The sequence below is a fragment of the Macaca thibetana genome, chromosome 17 (genome assembly GCF_024542745.1).
Source record: "Macaca thibetana thibetana isolate TM-01 chromosome 17, ASM2454274v1, whole genome shotgun sequence".
In the NCBI taxonomy this organism is placed as follows: Eukaryota; Metazoa; Chordata; class Mammalia; order Primates; family Cercopithecidae; genus Macaca; species Macaca thibetana.
In genome coordinates, this window is record NC_065594.1 from 14,613,695 (window position 1) to 14,632,547 (window position 18,853).

Below are 18,853 nucleotides of genomic sequence, written 5' to 3' on the forward strand. Positions count from 1 at the left end.
TACATGCTCATGAGCTCATGTGTTCGATGTTAACTCATTATGTGTTTACTGGAAAGTACAACAGATAATACAAAGCAATTGATATCTTGTAATACAAATTAAAGTTTTAATTATTATATTTTAAAAGGACTCACAAACCCCAAAGCATATAAGAATCAGACAGGGAATAGATGAGTGACACAAGCCTTGGCAGTGCCCAGGTCACGTGAGTGGTGGGCATTACAAAAGGGCAGTTGTGCAGGAATGCTGATGTGGTACTGCCTGATCTGCTAATTTTTCAAGAGAAGCCAAAAAATCCAATTTCTTGTGTACCATTTACTGACCTGTAAATTTGGGCTCAAATAAAAACCACGTCTGGGAGCTGCATCTAGCCCATGGGATGCCAGTGTGTGACTTTGGGCGGAATGTAAGCTCTTTGAGGGCAGAAATCTTTATCTGTTTCATTTGACCAGTATCATTAATACCTAGAACGGAATCTAGTATGTAGTAGGTACTCAACAAATACATGTTTTGTGAACAAAGTTAACATTAAATCTCTCTGACCCTCGCAGACCAATGTATAGAGAAATAGATACGTGTAGAATTTTTTAAAATGACATTTCTGGATAATACAGAAGGAATTCATCTCATAGTTCCAGTAGGTTTTTTTCGGTTTTTTTGTTGTTGCTGTTGTTGTTTTTAGCTTCATATATTTGGAAATTTTTAAGGGAAAATTTCTATATGGCAGAAAACGTTTTCATGCTGTTGACAATTCTTTTTTTTTTTTTAATACTTTAAGTTCTAGGGTACATGTGCATAACGTGCAGGTTTGTTACATATGTATACTTGTGCCATGTTGGTGTGCTGCACCCATCAACTCGTCAGCACCCATCAACTCGTCATTTACATCAGGTATAACTCCCAATGCAATCCCTCCCCCGTACCCCCTCCCCGAGATAGGCCCTGGTGTGTGATGTTCCCCTTCCTGAGTCCAAGTGATCTCATTGTTCAGTTCCCACCTGAGTGAGAACATGCGGTGTTTGGTTTTCTGTTCTTGTGATAGTTTGCTAAGAATGATGGTTTCCAGCTGCATCCATGTCCCTACAAAGGACACAAACTCATCCTTTTTTATGGCTGCATAGTATTCCATGGTGTATATGTGCCACATTTTCTTCATCCAGTCTGTCACTGATGGACATTAGGGTTGATTCCAAGTCTTTGCTATTGTGAATAGTGCTGCAATAAACATACGTGTGCATGTGTCTTTATAGCAGCATGATTTATAATCCTTTGGGTATATACCCAGTAATGGGATGGCTGGGTCATATGGTACTTCTAGTTCTAGATCCTTGAGGAATCGCCATACTGTTTTCCATAATGCTTGAACTAGTTTACAATCCCACCAACAGTGTAAAAGTGTTCCTATTTCTCCACATCCTTTCCAGCACCTGTTGTTTCCTGACTTTTTAATGATTGCCATTCTAACTGGTGTGAGATGGTATCTCATTGTGGTTTTGATTTGCGTTTCTCTGATGGCCAGTGATGATGAGCATTTTTTCATGTGTCTGTTGGCTGCATAAATGTCTTATTTTGAGAAGTGTCTGTTCATATCCTTTGCCCACTTTTTGATGGGGTTGTTTGTTTTTTTCTTGTAAATTTGTTTGAGTTCCTTGTAGGTTCTGGATATTAGCCCTTTGTCTGATGAGTAGATTGCAAAAATTTTCTCCCATTCTGTAGGTTGCCTGTTGACTCTGATGATAGTTTCTTTTGCTGTGCAGAAGCTCTTTAGTTTAATTAGATCCCATTTGTCTATGTTGGCTTTTGTTGCCGTTGCTTTTGGTGTTTTAGACATGAAGTCCTTGCCCATGCCTATGTCCTGAATGGTATTACCTAGGTTTTCTTCTAGGGTTTTTACGATATTAGGTCTAACATTTAAGTCTCTAATCCATCTTGAATTAATTTTCATGTAAGGAGTAAGGAAAGGATCCAGTTTCAGCTTTCTACTTATGGTTAGCCAATTTTCCCAGCACCATTTATTAAATAGGGAATCCTTTTCCCATTTCTTGTTTTTCTCAGGTTTATCAAAGATCAGATGGCTGTAGATGTGTGGTATTATTTCTGAGGACTCTGTTCTGTTGCATTGGTCTATATCTCTGTTTTGGTACCAGTACTATGCTGTTTTGGTTACTGTAGACTTGTAGTATAGTTTGAAGTCAGGTAGCATGATGCCTCCAGCTTTGTTCTTTTCACTTAGGATTGTCTTGGAGATGCGGGCTCTTTTTTGGTTCCATATGAACTTTAAAGCAGTTTTTTCCAATTCTGTGAAGAAACTCATTGGTAGCTTGATGGGGATGGCATTGAATCTATAAATTACCTTGGGCAGTATGGCCATTTTCACGATATTGATTCTTCCTATCCATGAGCATGGTATGTTCTTCCATTTGTTTGTGTCCTCTTTTATTTCACTGAACAGTGGTTTGTAGTTCTCCTTGAAGAGGTCCTTTACATCCCTTGTAAGTTGGATTCCTAGGTATTTTATTCTCTTTGAAGCATTGTGAATGGAAGTTCATTCATGATTTGGCTCTCTGTTTGTCTGTTACTGGTGTATAAGAATGCTTGTGATTTTTGCACTTTAATTTTGTATCCTGAGACTTTGCTGAAGTTGCTTATCAGCTTACGGAGATTTTGGGCTGAGACAATGGGGTTTTCTAACTATACAATCATGTCATCTGCAAACAGGGACAATTTGACTTCTTTTTTTCCTAACTGAATACCCTTGATTTCTTTCTCTTGCCTGATTGCCCTAGCCAGAACTTCCAACACTATGTTGAACAGGGGTGGTGAGAGAGGGCATCCCTGTCTTGTGCCAGTTTTCAAAGGGAATTTTTCCAGTTTTTGCCCATTCAGTATGATATTGGCGGTGGGTTTGTCATAAATAGCTCTTATTATTTAGAGATACGTTCCATCATTACCGAATTTATTGAGAGTTTTTAGCATGAAGGGCTGTTGAATTTTGTCAAAGGCCTTTTCTGCATCTATTGAGATAATCATGTGGTTTTTGTCTTTGGTTCTGTTTATATGCTGGAATACATTTATTGATTTGCGTATGTTGAACCAGCCTTGCATCCCAGGGATGAAGCCCACTTGATCATGGTGGATAAGCTTTTTGATGTGCTGCTGGATTCGGTTTGCCAGTATTTTATTGAGGAGTTTTGCATCGATGTTCATCAGGGATGTTGGTCTAAAATTCTCTTTTTTTGTTGTGTCTCTGCCAGGCTTTGGTATCAGGATGATGTTGGCCTCATAAAATGAGTTAGGGAGGATTTCCTCTTTTTCTATTGATTGGAATACTTTCAGAAGGAATGGTACCAGCTCCTCCTTGTACCTCTGGTAGAATTCAGCTGTGAATCCATCTGGTCCTGGACTTTTTTTGGTTGGTAGGCTATTAATTATTGCCTCACTTTCAGAGCCTGTTATTGGTCTATTCAGGAATTCAGCTTCTTCCTGGTTCAGTCTTGGGAGAGTGTAAGTGTCCAGGAAATTATCCATTTCTTCTAGATTTTCTAGTTTATTTGCGTAGAGGTGTTTATAGTATTCTCTGATGGTAGTTTGTATTTCTGTGGGGTCGGTGGTGATATCCCCTTTCTCATTTTTTATTGCCTCTGTTTGATTCTTCTCTCTTTTTTTCTTTATTAGTCTTGCTAGCAGTCTTTCAATTTTGTTGATCTTTTCAAAAAACCAACTCCTGGATTCATTGATTTTTTTGGAGGGTTTTTTGTGTCTCTATCTCCTTCAGTTCTGCTCTGATCTTAGTTATTTCTTGCCTTCTGCTGGCTTTTGAATGTGTTTGCTCTTGCTTCTCTAGTTCTTTTAATTGTGATGTTAGAGTGTCAATTTTAGATCTTTCCTGCTTTCTCTTGTGTGCATTTAGTGCTATAAATTTCCCTCTACACACTGCTTTAAATGTGTCCCAGAGATTCTGGTATGTTGTATCTTTGTTCTCATTGGTTTCAAAGAACATCTTTATTTCTGCCTTCATTTTGTTGTGTACCCAGTAGTCATTCAGGATCAGGTTATTCAGTTTCCATGTAGTTGAGCGGTTTTGATTAAGTTTCTTAGTCCTGAGTTCTAGTTTGATTGCACTGTGGTCTGAGAGACAGTTTGTTATAATTTGTGTTCTTGTACATTTGCTGAGGAGTGCTTTACTTCCAATTATGTGGTCAGTTTTGGACTAAGTGTGATGTGGTGCTGAGAAGAATGTATATTCTGTTGATTTGGGGTGGAGAGTTCTGTAGATGTCTATTAGTTCTGCTTGCTGCAGAGATGAGTTCAATTCCTGGATATCCTTGTTAATTTCTGTCTCGTTGATCTGTCTAATGTTGACAGTGGGCCTTGAAGTCTCCCATTATTATTGTATGGGAGTCTAAGTGTCTTTGTAAGTCTCTGAGGACTTGCTTTATGAATCTGGGTGCTCCTGTATTGGGTGCATATATATTTAGGATAGTTAGCTCTTCCTGTTGAATTGATCCCTTTACCATTATGTAATGGCCTTCTTTGTCTCTTTTGATCTTTGATGGTTTAAAGTCTGTTTTATCAGAGACTAGGATTGCAACCTCTGCTTTTTTTTGTTCTCCATTTGCTTGGTAGATCTTCCTCCATCCCTTTATTTTGAGCCTATGTATGTCTCTGCATGTGAGATGGGTCTCCTGAATACAGCAGACTGATGGGTCTTGACTCTTTATCCAGTTTGCCAGTCTGTGTCTTTTAATTGGACCATTTAGTCCTTTTATATTTAAGGTTAATATTGTTATGTATGAACTTGATCCTACCATTATGATATTAACTGGTTATTTTGCTCCTTAATTCATGCAGTTTCTTCCTAGCCTCGATGATCTTTACATTTTGGCATGTTTTTGCAATGGCTGGTACGGGTTGTTCCTTTCCATGTTTAGTGCTTCCTTCAGGGTGTCTTGTAAGGCAGGCCTGGTGGTGACAAAATCTCTAAGCATTTGCTTATCTGTAAAGGATTTTATTTCTCCTTCACTTATGAAACTTAGTTTGGCTGGATATGAAATTCTGGGTTTAAAATTCTTTAAGAATGTTGAATATTGGCCCCCACTCTCTTCTGGCTTGTAGAGTTACTGCCGAGAGATCTGCTGTTAGCCTGATGGGCTTCCCTTTGTGGGTAACCCGACCTTTCTCTCTGGCTGCCCTTAAGATTTTTTCCTTCATTTCAACTTTGGTGAATCTGGCAATTATGTGTCTTGGAGTTGCTCTTCTCGAGGAGTATCTTTGTGGCGTTCTCTGTATTTCCTGAATTTGAATGTTGGCCTGCCCCACTAGGTTGGAGAAGTTCTCCTGGATGATATCCTGAAGAGTGTTTTCCAACTTGGTTCCATTTTCCCCCTCACTTTCAGGCACCCCAATCAGATGTAGATTTGGTCTTTTTACATAATCCCATACTTCTTCTTACTTAATCTTCAAACCTGAACTCTGTCCTTTTTCCTAAGAATCTGTTCCCCTTCTCCTCTGTCACTCATCTGGGCTCCCAGGGCAGCCTGGGCTTGCCTCCCCTGCGGTCCTGCTCCCTACCATGTGCACTGACACACTCATCGTCTTCATTTTGGGGGCTGCTAACTTCCTGAGGGCAGTCTGGTATCTGACTTTGTATTCCTTGGCATAGAGTAAGCATTCAACAAATGTCTGTTAATTGTTTTTGTGGTATTGAATTGTAAAAGTAAAAAATTCGGAAGTGCTTTTCTTTCTCTAGACTAGGTTTCAGTTTTATACAAATGCCCTACTTATATATTCAGCAAATAATTTTAGAGCCTCTATTAAGTCACAGTCCTGACCTGCAGAGATTCACTCTGAACAGACAGACATACATAAATAATTGTGTGTTAAAATCTATAGTAAAGGAGAAAAATGTGCTGTGAGAATATGCAGGGCATTCATTATGATTTAGGGAGTCTGGGAGGTGAAGGATTTAGATCCCTGCCCAAAGTTAGCATTCGGGGAGGATTTTCTCCTACATAGGGAGTAGCTCTCAGAACAACTACTTCATTGTAACAATTCATGGGTTGCAGAATGGGTTCTGCGTGTCACCAGGCAACCCTCCCGTGCACAGGACCTGCCCACTTGACAAGAAAGTCATTGATGACTCCCTGACAGTGGGAAAGGACAGAAAATCTTACATGGGGAGCAGGTGAAGAAAGATAGTAGGCGTTCACTTCCCCCTCAAATGTTTTGGTAATAATAACAAGTAGAACTTAAAGGAGACAGCATGCTTTTCAGGATCAGAAAGATCTGTACATTTTTAAATCAGAGGGTCAGGAATTACTGGAAGGCAGGATTACCAGATAGCTAAAAGGTAAATACTGGACTGAGATCCTTTGGGTCATGAAGGCATGTAAAGTAGATCACAAGGAAGAGGGAGTCAGTATAGTCCCAAAAGAAATAAACGTTCAGTGTTGAGAACTGACTGTCTTAATGAAAGGATAAAGTTAGTCACAATCTCGTCTTTATCCTGATGCCTGATTGGGGAGCTCTTTTAAATATACATGCATATGTACTCTGCCTTAATCCAAAAAGGTCAGAGTTGGGACTCACTGAAGATAACTGCACAGAAGATTTCTAGAAATTTTATCCATTTCATAACATTTTCTAGAACATGTTAATACTTTCCTTTAAGAAACAAAACTAGAGTCAAGCAAAGCATGTTTGTTGACTCATTCCTTCAATAAACATTTAAAGGCTGCCTACTAAGTGCAAGACACTGATCTAGAGATTAAAACATGTTTAATTTTACCCCTGACTCCTCACTCCCACTTGAGTCCTTTTTCTGGGAAGTAAAAACAGGAGTAGCAGTATCTGTTGTTAGAGAGACATTTAGCTGTTAATGATATATGAAGCTAGGTATTAGACATTTGCTAACCAGGGCAGCATTAACAATAAAATTACCACTTTTGTTTCCCAAATAATTCTCAAGAGTTTGTTATTAAAAATGTGAACCTAACCAGAAATGGTCTGTTCCCCTTTTATAATCATAAATCTTGCATTGGGGAAATAAAGTAGGATGTAAATGCATCATATGTGAATAAAATTTAGTTAAATAGTCACACTTTACTTGTGAGTGGACACCATGCAAATAAATGTATATATAAAAATTGGACAGCACTTAAAGAGATTTAATAATTCATCCCATTGCCTCTGCAGATAAAAGAAGCAAAGTCCCATTTACACGATGGCTAAAATATGGCAGATAATGATGCATTCACCTTTAATATTGCTAATAAATTTGCAGGTTCACATTTTTATTGATAAATATTTTCTTGAAATGCAGTGTAGGAGGGCAGATTTTCAAATTTAAGTACTTTATAAATTAGAATTGCAGATAGCAATGAGATTAGTGGTGGTGCTATGTCAGGAGCCATCTACCAACTTACCTGTGCTTCTACAAGCACCTAGCTATGATTTTCATATTTCACTTTTATGTGCAACCAAATTGCATACAATTTAGGGAAAAAATTAGCATGGTAGCAGAGTAATGATCATAGTAAATATCATGCTTCCTCTTGTTGACATAAATTACATATAATATTTCAGAAAGATTTTGCCTATAGAATTTATGTATAGAGGAAATACTGAACTTTGACACACACAAGAAAGGTATATTGTACAGTCCAGACAGTTTGAGGGCTAAAATTATTTTTATTCATTGGAAGCTATAAAATCTCATTTCCAGCTACATAGGCTTTAATGAAATAGTGTGTAGCTCAGGATACAGAAAGATTTCTTTCTTTTTTGGGTGAGTTCTCTCTAAAATTTCAGGGAAAAATTTTGAGAAAATGAATTTATACCTTAAAAATAATATTCCAGAATTCATCTTAAAACAGCATAGAAAGCTAAAATATATTTTTGTAACGAAAGTTTTGTTATATTTAATTACTCTATAAAATCTTGGTGTTCTTTCTACTGATTGTCCTCTGAATTAATTGGAACCTATAACTTTCTGAATTTTATTTTGTATAATTGGTAGGCTTTATGTCTCGTTCTTTTTTTCCCTGTTAAGATTCCAGAAACTTATTTCATTAGAGACCCCCATACGTTCCTTCTTACAAAGGACTTTATTAAGGTATATGTGCTGTATTTAGTGTGGAAAGTGTTTTTTGGTCTTTAGCTGCATGCATGTATTCACAGGTTAGCTTTTCCACATTTAACCCCAGCTTCTGGAAATAAGAATAGTGACTGGGTTAACTGAAGCATGTTTGGAAGGAGAAGCAAAGCTTGTCTACAAACTACTAACACTTGGATGATTCTGCACCCTGAGAAAAGAGCACCCGTTGAATTTTCTGGACTTTTTTTCATGGCTGACTTGGGATACACTTGCATTGTCAAAGAGTGTGTTGGCCTCTCTCTTTGATGCATATTGATTATGACAATCACCCTCCTTCCCCTGCAGGCCATGGAGGCACAGATACAGAACTTTGGACAGACGCCATCTCAGTTGCTTATTGAGCCACATCCGCCTCGGAGCTCTGCCATGCACCTGGTAAGACATATCAGCATGTTGAGGTTTTTTTTTTTCTTTCCTTTATACCTGGGAATAGAGCAAATAAAATAGTGATTTTAACAGCATATTTTAAAAGGTTTCTCGATTTATTGGTTAACTCTTCAGCCTAAGTACAAACTAATACCCTAGGGAGAGACCTAGAAGGGAGTGTAAATCTACCTTTAAGCCTTACTTAAGCGATCCCACTTTTGGATTCAAAAAAATAGCCATCTTCTCTATGTATGCCTCTACATAAACTCATTCATGCACACACAGGCATAGAGACACACACTGACACCAGAATTAGACTGTATTTGTAAATTACAGTGAAAAATATATTGCAGACACAACATGATATTGCCAAATTTCAGGGCAACATACAGTAGGGGAAGTAGTTCATTTGAAGAAAAGGAAAGAAATATAAAGGTAATTTATGGTTATTGAAGAGAGGTTGTTGAACAGAGTGGTTAAGAGTAAGGGCCCCAGAGCCAGACAGGCCAAACACCGTCTCTGCACTAGCTAGTAAATGACTTGGGCAAGGTATTTAACCTCTCTGTGTTTGCATTTCAGCATCCGTAAAAAAAATAGTACCTACAACTGAGAATTGAATGATTCAATACTGTATAGCACTTAGACCAGCAACTGTCATACAATAAGTTCTTAATAAATGTTAGCTGACACCATCATAATTAGCTACTGGTTAAACCTCTTATTCCCCCTTTTCTAAGGGAATCATATTCTTTTCACTTTAATCTGAATTAAAAGTCCATTTCCATTAAAAAAGTTTCTTTACAGATTATTAGCAAATAGTAAACATTTTCTTCTTTAAGTAATTTGGAAAAGGTAAAATTTTTATGAGCAATTTCTTTAGAATTTATTTTTAAACTGATTTTTCACTATTTTTTTACTGAAGTAAAAAATACTTGAAGGTAAAAATGTGTTCACAAGACGAACTTCAAGACAACAAGTACTCTAATTTTAGAGTAAAGAGCTCTGGAATATGGTCCATAATGTGTGTGTAAACAAATGTATAAGCTGTTATTTCGTGATGGAAGTATTAATCACACCTTTCATTTACTCTGTCATTTAACAAATTTTTATTGAGCCCTTTCTGTGTGTCAGATCTGATGCTAAGCGCTGGAGATACGGTCACAAATACTTTCTCTAACCTTTCAAGAAATCAGTAGTCAAACTTTTGGGAAACACATAAATGCTTTTTTTTTTTTTTTTTTTAAGACAGAGTCTCACTCTGTCACCCAGGCTGGAGTGCAGTGACGCAATCTCAGCTTACTGCAACCTTCGCCTCCCAAGTTCAAGCAATTGTCCTGCCTCAGCTTCCTAAGTAACTTGGATTACAGGTGCGCACCACCACCCCTGGCTAATTTTTGTATTTTTAGTAAAGACAGGGTTTCACCATGTTGGTCAGGCTGGTCTCGAACTCCTGATCTTGTGATCTGCCCGCCTCGGCCTCCCAAAATGCTGGGATTGCAGGTATGAGCCATTGAGCCTGACCTAAATGCATTTGTTTTAAACCTTTTTTTAAGATAAGGTCTCACTCTGTTACACAGGCTAGAATATAGTGGCATGATCATGGCTCACTGCAGCCTCAAACTCCTGGGCTCACACGATCTTTCTTCCCCAGCCTTCTTAGTAGCTGGGACTACAGGTGTGTGCCACCATGTCTGGCTAAATTTTTTAAATTTTTTGTAGAGATTAGGTTTCACTATGTTTCCCAGGCTGGTCTTGAACTCCTGGGGACCCTCAGTCTCCCAAAGTGCTGGGAATACAGGCATAAGCCGCCATGCCTGGTGTGTGTTTAAACTTTTTTTTTTTTTTTTTTTTAAACCTTCCTACAACAGCTCAGCCAAACAGCTTCGTCCCCCTTGGTTACTCACTAATGAACTCTTTTGACTGCAGTTGGTCCTTCTGTATGACTAAACAGAAAGGTTTGCACCAAGCTCAGGCTGTTGCCGTATAAAGCCTCAGCCACATTGTAGACACAGAGATGTGGCCTTGGAGCCTCACCATTTTTAATAAACTGTCCAGGAGGATATCTCTAACACTTTATTTTATGAAATGCTTTGGCAGAAGAGTTTTATTCCCGTGTTAGTTTTCTGTGTTTAATAATAATAAAAATATTTATCCTGGAGATATGCCCAGTCAGAATTCATTACTTTCCTAGGGGAAGTTGTTGGAGACTGAATTGGCATGAAACTGTTTATAAAGAAAATCTAAGCTTTCTAAGTTCATCTAGCAGAGAATTCATATATACTGCAAACCATCATGAAACATATATGAAAGCTAAATCATGGTTATTTCCAACCTCCCTACTTTATGTTTTTAATATGGTGGTATTTGTAGTGTTTTGTAGGACTTATAGTATCCACTTTCTGTCAAGTCATATGCTAGATGTTTACAAAACAGAGGCTAAAAACAAAGAAGAAAGCACATGGACACACGAGGGGGAACAACACCCACTGGGGCCTGTCGTGGGGGTGGGGGTGGCAGGAGGGGAGCATCAAGAAGAATAGCTAATATATGCAGGGCTTACTACCTAGGTGATGGGTTGATCTGTGCAGCAAACCACCATCACTCATGTTTACCTATGTAACAACCTGCATGTCCTGCACATGTATCCTGGAACTTAAAATAATTTTTAAAAAAAGAAGAAGAAAAAGCATTGGCCCTCCATAAGCTCCCAGCCTAGAAGGGAGAAACAAGGCTTCAACCATAAACAGTCAGTGCCAGAGCAGAACCTGGGGAGCACTGCCAGGGAAGCGCTCGGCCACTTTGTGGAGGCTATTGTATTTTAATTACTTAGACTGTAGTCATGACCCCAGATCAACCAGATAGACATGAAAGTATTAGTCAATTCACTTTATATTTCATGTAAAAAATGTGAGTCACTGATTTGACTGACTTTCCCACCAAACTGATTTTTAAGCTGCATTGAATAACTGTGTTACATCGTGTGGGTGTGGTCTGTGAGCTAACTTTTCACATTGCATTGTGGCGATACTTGAATTGAGGCTGGTCTTTAATGATTCTGTGTCCCTGTATTACTGACTTCACATAATTCTTATTCTCTAGTCTCTGTGCCATCCCCAAGTCAAAGCTGCTCGATTTGGGGCAAACATTCACCAGTATGAAAGTTTAGGTGGGATGGGCGCGGTAGCTCACGCCTGTAATCCCAGCACTTTGGGAGGCCGATGCGGGCGGATCACGAGGTCAGGAGATCCAGACCATCCTGGCTAACACGGTGAAACCCCATCTGTACTGAAAATACAAAAAATTAGCCAGGCGTGGTGGCAGGCGCCTGTAGTCCCAGCTACTTGGGAGGCTGAGGCAGGAGAATGGCGTGAACCCGGGAGGCGGAGCTTGCAGTGAGCCGAGATCCCGCCACTGCACTCCAGCCTGGGGGACAGAACGAGACCCTGTCTCAAAAGAAAAACAAAGTGTAGGTGGCCTTTCCTCCTTGTGTGTGGCTCGTGCTAGCCTTGTCTGTTTAACCTCATTCTCCCTAGGCCTTTCACTAACTGTGTGCCTTTTGTCTTCCTCTGTTCTCTTCCCTTTCTATTCAACAGTGTTTCCTTCCACAGAGTCCGCTCATGTTTAAAGATCAGATGCAACAGGATGTGATAATGGTGCTGAAGTTTCCTTCAAATTCTCCAGTAACCCATGTGGCAGCCAACACCCTGCCCCACTTGACCATCCCCGCAGTGGTGACAGTGACTTGCAGCCGACTGTTTGCAGTGAATAGATGGCACAACACAGTAGGTATGTGTGCCTGAGCAAATCGCTTACTAAAGATTTCTTAAAAGCTACAATGAAGGTAAAAAAGTGTGCTGGGATTAGCTCATATTCCACATTATCTACAAAAAACAGCAGACTAAATAACTAATTGTCAAACCCAACTGAGTGACTCCTATCTGTCTTCTTCATTTCTGCTGTATGTTAGTTAAGTACTCAATAAATATTTGACAAATTGAAGCAGTTCTACCAATAATTCAGGTTCTCCTACTCTATTCTGCTATTGCCTAACTGCAAAAAAATGCACCCCACTTTTTTCCTATATCAAACAGAAGTGAGTTTGAATGTGGGTTTCTGTATGCTGGCTTCAAATCCTCTTTTATCAGTAATTTACAAGCAAATATTTGAATGACTATTATGTGTCAAGTAGTCCTAAGCACTGTATATACAGCAATAAACAAAACAAGCACCAGCTCTATTTTTGCAGAGCTAGAATCTTTGCAAAAAGACAAAATCTAAATTCTCCAGTGATTTCATATTTCACATGTGTTTCTTCAAAGTCACTCCTGAAAGTACCAGCCAATACATCTTGAAGCGGCACAATGCTGTGGCAAACATTTAGACATATTGCAGGAGTTCAAGACCAGCCTGGCCAAGATGGTGAAACCCCATCTCTACTAAAACTACAAAAATTAGCCCAGCACAGTGGCAGGCACCTGTAATCCCAGCTACTCGGGAGGCTGAGGTGGGAGAATCGCTTAAACCTGGGTGGCAGAGGTTTCAGTGAGCTGAGATCGCGCCACTGTACTCCAGCCTGGGCAACAGAGTGAGACTTCATCTTGGAAAAAAAAAAAAAAAACATTTAGACATATTGATCCTTAACCAGGGCAGAAGTGGATATGACCAAAAGATTTAGTTGGCCCAAATTCACCACTTGAGATCTCCCAGGAAGCCAAGGACTACCCCGGTCTCCAGAGTTGAGTAACTGAGTCATGCCGAAATAACCTGAATCTTTGTATTCCACTGACCTCTACATTGCTTTAAAAAATACAGTGATTTGTACCATAGCTTTATCTCCTAAGAGTTTCTAAGTGCACTTATTTTAAGGTTATTGGTGATATTATCAACATAAGGTAATGCTACTTCCATTCAATCAGAGATAGGCAGCAAATATCTTAAGAAAAATTTATGACTATATTATTATCAGGAGACAGCCTCTAGAAATGTTTTGCATTGAGAAAAACTATAAAGGACTAAAGTTTTATTTAAAATTGTTCAAAAGTGTATATATTATATAATCACGTGTGAAAAACTATGACTAATGAACTTTATCAAGCCCTAAACATTAATCCTCTGAAAGTAGCTTTTAGTGAGATTAAGATTTTAGGTGTGGCCCAATTTTACACCTTCAATTTACTTGTCATGTGTTGAAAAAAAGGCCCCCTTGGATGGCAGCCCCAGCTTCCTCTGTCCTGCCCCAGGTGAGCCCAGGCTCATTCCCATCCCTGCTTGGAAGCATAGCCCTTTCATTGATTTCAGGCTGATTGATTGCTCAGTAACCTTCGCTTTTTGATGGGTTCAATAAATGTTACGATCTTCTATTTATCCAGCTTTTTCTCATCATTAGAACAGAAACAAAACTCTTTCCAGCCTTCTACATCCTAAGTGGAAACCTGAAGTCCCTGTTGTGATTGTTTTGTAAAGCTGTCTACAGAGACGCATAGTATAACTGAATCAGAGAAATTTACCAAATAATGTTTAAGCAAATATGCGTTTTGTAAAATCATCATCAAACACTGCCCATTAGGAAATTCCTTCTTTCTGAGAATTTCATGTTTTTCTCTCTTTTTTTTAATCTTTAGGCCTCAGAGGAGCTCCAGGATACTCCTTGGATCAAGCCCACCATCTTCCCATTGAAATGGATCCATTAATTGGTATGTTAATAAAAAAGAATAAATTTTCATGGATACTATCCACACATTCATATATAGTTATTTTTCATAAGATAGTTAAATATTTTTTACCACAAGATTAATTTGCTAATAATATCAAATTATCATCAAGGAGCTGTATAAATCATAATATGACATCTAAGAACTTTTTGGTATTAAAGCAACTGTTTCTTGATATTTTTGGAGGTCATTTAAGTTGGTTATAAATAAGACAAATAATTCCAAACTGTATTTTCTTTCAGCCTAAAATGTTCTCTAACAGCTCAGTATTATTTAAAATATAAGGATTCAAAAAGATTTTTAAAGGCTGGGGGAGGGATAGCATTAGGAGGAATACTTAATGTAAATGATGAGTTGATGGGTGCAGCAAACCAACATGGCACATATATACCTATGTAACAAACCTGCATATTGTGCATATGTACCCCAGAACTTAAATTTAAAAAAAAAAAAAAAGGCCGGGCACAGTGGCTCACGCCTGTAATCCCAGCACTTTGGGAGGCCAAGACAGGTGGATCATGAGGTTAGGAGATGGAGACCATCCTAGCTAACACGGTGAAACCCCGTCTCTACTAAAAATACAAAAAAATTAGCCGGGCCTGGTGGCAGGTGCCTGTAGTCCCAGCTGCTTGGGAGGCTGAGGCAACAGAATGGCATGAACCCAGGAGGCAGAGCTTGCAGTGAGCCAAGATCGTGCCACTGCACTCCAGCCTGGGCAACAGAGCAAGACTCTGTCTCAAAAAAAAAAAAAAAAAAGGAAACTAATATTGAAGAGCATCTTTTCTGGCAGTCTTTATCACTGAATTTTTTAAAACTAACATGTTGTAAAGCAAATGTTTCATGTGAATTGCAAACTGATGAGCTATAACTCTTTGCAGCAGACATTCAAAATATTTTTAAATAATCATGTACATATGTATTAGCCATTTGATCCAGAGCTAGCTTCTTAGTCTTTCTAGGCCCTTCCAGTTTCGTATCTGTAAGACAGTTTTTAGTAATGTTTGTTCTATATGTATCATTGAATGATTAGTAAGATAAATTAGAAAAAAATTGAAAATGCTACGAAAAGTTATTAAGCTACATATTAAAGTCATGGTGTTTTATTCTTTGATTCTTGTTTTTTGTTTTTTTGTTTTGAGATGGAGTCTCACTGTGTCACCCAGGAGGGAGTGCAGTGATGCAATCTCGGGCCACTGCAACCTCCGCCTCCCAGGTTAAACCAATTCCCCCACCTCAGCCTCCCGAGTAGCTGGGATTACAGGGGTGCACAACCACACCTGGCTAATTTTTGTATTTTTAGTAAAGACAGGATTTCACCGTGTTGGCCAGTCTGGTCTCGAACTCCTGACCTCAAGTGATCCACCTGCCCAGCCCTCCCAAAGTGCTGGGATTACAGACGTGAGCCACCATGCCCAACCTCTTATTCTTAGATTCAAATTCATCCTTCGTCTTTGAACCTGGAAATAAGATAAGATACAGGCATTTCAATTAGTTACTTATACCCATACACAAAATACCATTTACATTTCTTTGGGAGCTTATAAGGTTTAGGATTAAGAATATTATTAGTCTAGTGTAGCTATTTCTCTTTCCAGCAGACATTGACAATGAAATATACAGCTAGTATGTAACCATGGAAAAATTAATAGGTCTATTCTAATTAGTAAAGGACCAATTGTATAGTTTTCAAGTGGCCTGGGATCTTTGGTCTTTTTTTCCTTACTGACTTTTTTGTATAATTTTTTTATTGCTTATGTTTCCTAGTAGTTATTTTTATAGTGTTAGTAGATGTCTACAAATAGTAGTACTTATATTTAACTGGTGTTAGAGAGTGGTGGTGACCTTCTACATCTGCATTTCTGTTTAAGAATTCAGCCCAGGGATTTATCCTGAAAGGATGGCGTGCAGTAAGGGACAGGCTGGCATGCAGACAGGCACTGGGGAAATCAGATGGTGTCTCTGAGTTCCTGACTTTATTCAGATTCAATCCCAGGGCTCTGCACTGATTCTTTGCCTGTCTCTTTCCTCACCAGTCCCTCTCGCATCTTTTTTGTTCCTCTCCTCCCCTGCTAGCCCATTCTGGAAAGGCCTTCTGTCTGTTGACAATCCAGGCCTGTAAAGCTGCTGACCTGAAGCTCCCTGTGGGGCTACCCACATAACAACATCACTTGCTCAAATCTCTACCCTCCTTTTTCAGGGGAATTATAAAAATACCATCCGAAAATGACAGACTGGGGCAAATATTAATATATCTCTTCCTTAATAACATACTTTATACAATATTTAGTTCTCATGTGATTCTTATAAACTAATGAACTTGTGTGTAGTGAGCACCTAAAGAATTAAATGCATTAAAATATTGTATTATGTTGTAAATTAATTTTCTTGAATTCCTCATATTGTTTTTATTTATTGGTGGAGGGAGAACTGAAATTTCTGGCAGAATTTTAAAATACATAATATGGTTCATAAATAATCACTGCTACTAAGGAAATCTTTATTCCTCAAGGGAGAATCTTAATAATCTCATACCATTAAAAAAAACTATTTCTGGATAAATGAAGCATGAAAGTATTGTTTTCCTTCTATGAGTGCTTGGAGAAACTCATATGGAATCTTCAAATTTTTTTTTCCATTTATTTTTAGCCAATAATTCTGGTGTAAACAAACGGCAGATCACAGACCTCGTTGACCAGAGTATACAAATCAATGCACATTGTTTTGTGGTCACAGCAGATAATCGCTATATTCTTATCTGTGGATTCTGGGATAAGAGCTTCAGAGTTTATTCTACAGAAACAGGTAATCCTAACTATGAAACACCGTATTCTCTTCAAAATGACTATTGTTAAAACCAAAGCTGAATATGAAATCATACTTGATGTAGGCATTTTTATCATTTGCCAACTTGAATAGTCAAGATTCAAATTAAATGTTCACATTGTAAGTGAAGTAACTATAACTTCATCTATTCCAAACATTAGCATGATCCCTGAGTTCATAGGACAAATAGGGCTATTTTTCCCTTCCCACAAATTCATATGCAGTAAAAGATCCTGAAACTCCCCTTGGTCTGGCCCAAACCCTGAAGAGAAAAATCATGATCGTGTTATTTAATAAAGTCTTTTCCTTAAAAATCTCAAGTGACATTCTTGTATCAATTTTCAAAAGCAATGCAAGAAAGCAACCTGTAGCTAGATTTGAATAACATTGTAACTTTATCAGCCTATAGATGAACTTTTCACAAAACTGGTAAAATAAAATAAATATGGTAAAATTTTTAAAATCTGATAAAGTTACACTTATTACCATTTGAAGAAAAAGATTAAATGAAGCAAACCTGTCATTTCTGTGTTGCAGGGAAATTGACTCAGATTGTATTTGGCCATTGGGATGTGGTCACATGCTTGGCCAGGTCTGAGTCATACATTGGTGGAGACTGCTACATCGTGTCCGGATCTCGAGATGCCACCCTGCTGCTCTGGTACTGGAGTGGGCGGCACCATATCATAGGAGACAACCCTAACAGCAGTGAGTGTTTGTATCAAATTGTCCTTTCAAACTATATAAATATATATTTAAATATATTTTGCCGTTTTGATTTTCCTAATAGTTTTTTCCTAAGGTGTAAGGATTTTAAAACATGAAAGCTTAAGTGGCCAGAATCTGTACTGGAACATAGCTATGTTCAAAGTGTTAAAATGAGCAGTACTATCACCTTCAACAAGGAGAGACTTCCAGATCCCCCTCAACAATCCCCTACCCAGATCCTCTGCTCAGCAGCCCGGTCTCCAAATGTCCCCATCCTTCAGCTTCACCTAGTCCATTAAACCTCATATGATTTCTTTCAGCTGAAAATAATCCCTCCCTTCTCTGAATTTTCAGAAATGTTACCTGTGTCTCAGTCAGGGCACTAATTGCTATCTACCATATACTATAGTAAATTTCTGCGTTTATTCATTTAGCAAACAGTGAGTACCCGCTTCACATGAGGCATTGTTGGGGATGCAAAAACTGAATAAGACAGTTTCCTTGCTTGGGAGGATTCCTCAAGTGATTGTTATTCCACAGTGCACCCTAAAATATACTATAGGAAGAAAGCATCAGGGGAGGCTGGACTCCTTCGTGAAATAATTTTGGAGTACATTGTTTATACTCAAACTTTCTACATAAGCTCAGAAAGTCTTACACAAATAAATTTGTTGATGCTTGTTTAATCCACAGCCTCTCAAGCTTCTTTCTCCAAGGAAACTTTTATTTATATAAGAGAACTTAATTATTAGTTCTTGGACTGCTGCCCCAAGAAAACACTGAAGTGGATAATGAGTGTCTGTCTTTCTATCTTAAGTTCCTGTCATAGTGATATACATAATAGGTTTCCAATAAACTAAATGACTGGAGAGCTGGATAAGAGATTGCCTAGAAACAATTACTGCTTTTAATTACTAAGCTTTCAATAGTTCATTCAAATACATGGCTTTCCTGTAAAATATAGAAAGGTTTCTGTGAAGTGATAATGGCAAGTACACAAACCAGGATTCTTGAGATTGTCAGAGCTTACACAGCACTCCAAAATAAACTGAAACATGAATTTGGGGAATACTTATAACCCAACAGAGAG

The 18,853-nt window shown here is 38.4% G+C and overlaps 1 protein-coding gene across 6 annotated transcripts in view; it reads left to right on the plus strand.

The window, feature by feature from the left end:
• Positions 1 to 18,853, plus strand: part of NBEA (neurobeachin) — a 726,287-nt gene that overhangs the window by 685,474 nt on the left and 21,960 nt on the right. For 3 of the 6 annotated variants that reach the window (XM_050766029.1, XM_050766030.1, XM_050766032.1), the window contains 6 exons: positions 8,051 to 8,113; positions 8,441 to 8,530; positions 12,115 to 12,307; positions 14,143 to 14,214; positions 16,879 to 17,034; positions 17,593 to 17,763. In XM_050766029.1, the coding sequence (XP_050621986.1) occupies positions 8,051 to 8,113; positions 8,441 to 8,530; positions 12,115 to 12,307; positions 14,143 to 14,214; positions 16,879 to 17,034; positions 17,593 to 17,763 (745 nt within the window). The remainder of the gene's footprint in view (positions 1 to 8,050; positions 8,114 to 8,440; positions 8,531 to 12,114; positions 12,308 to 14,142; positions 14,215 to 16,878; positions 17,035 to 17,592; positions 17,764 to 18,853) is intronic. The other 3 variants (XM_050766031.1, XM_050766033.1, XM_050766035.1) reach the window with 1 other exon arrangement.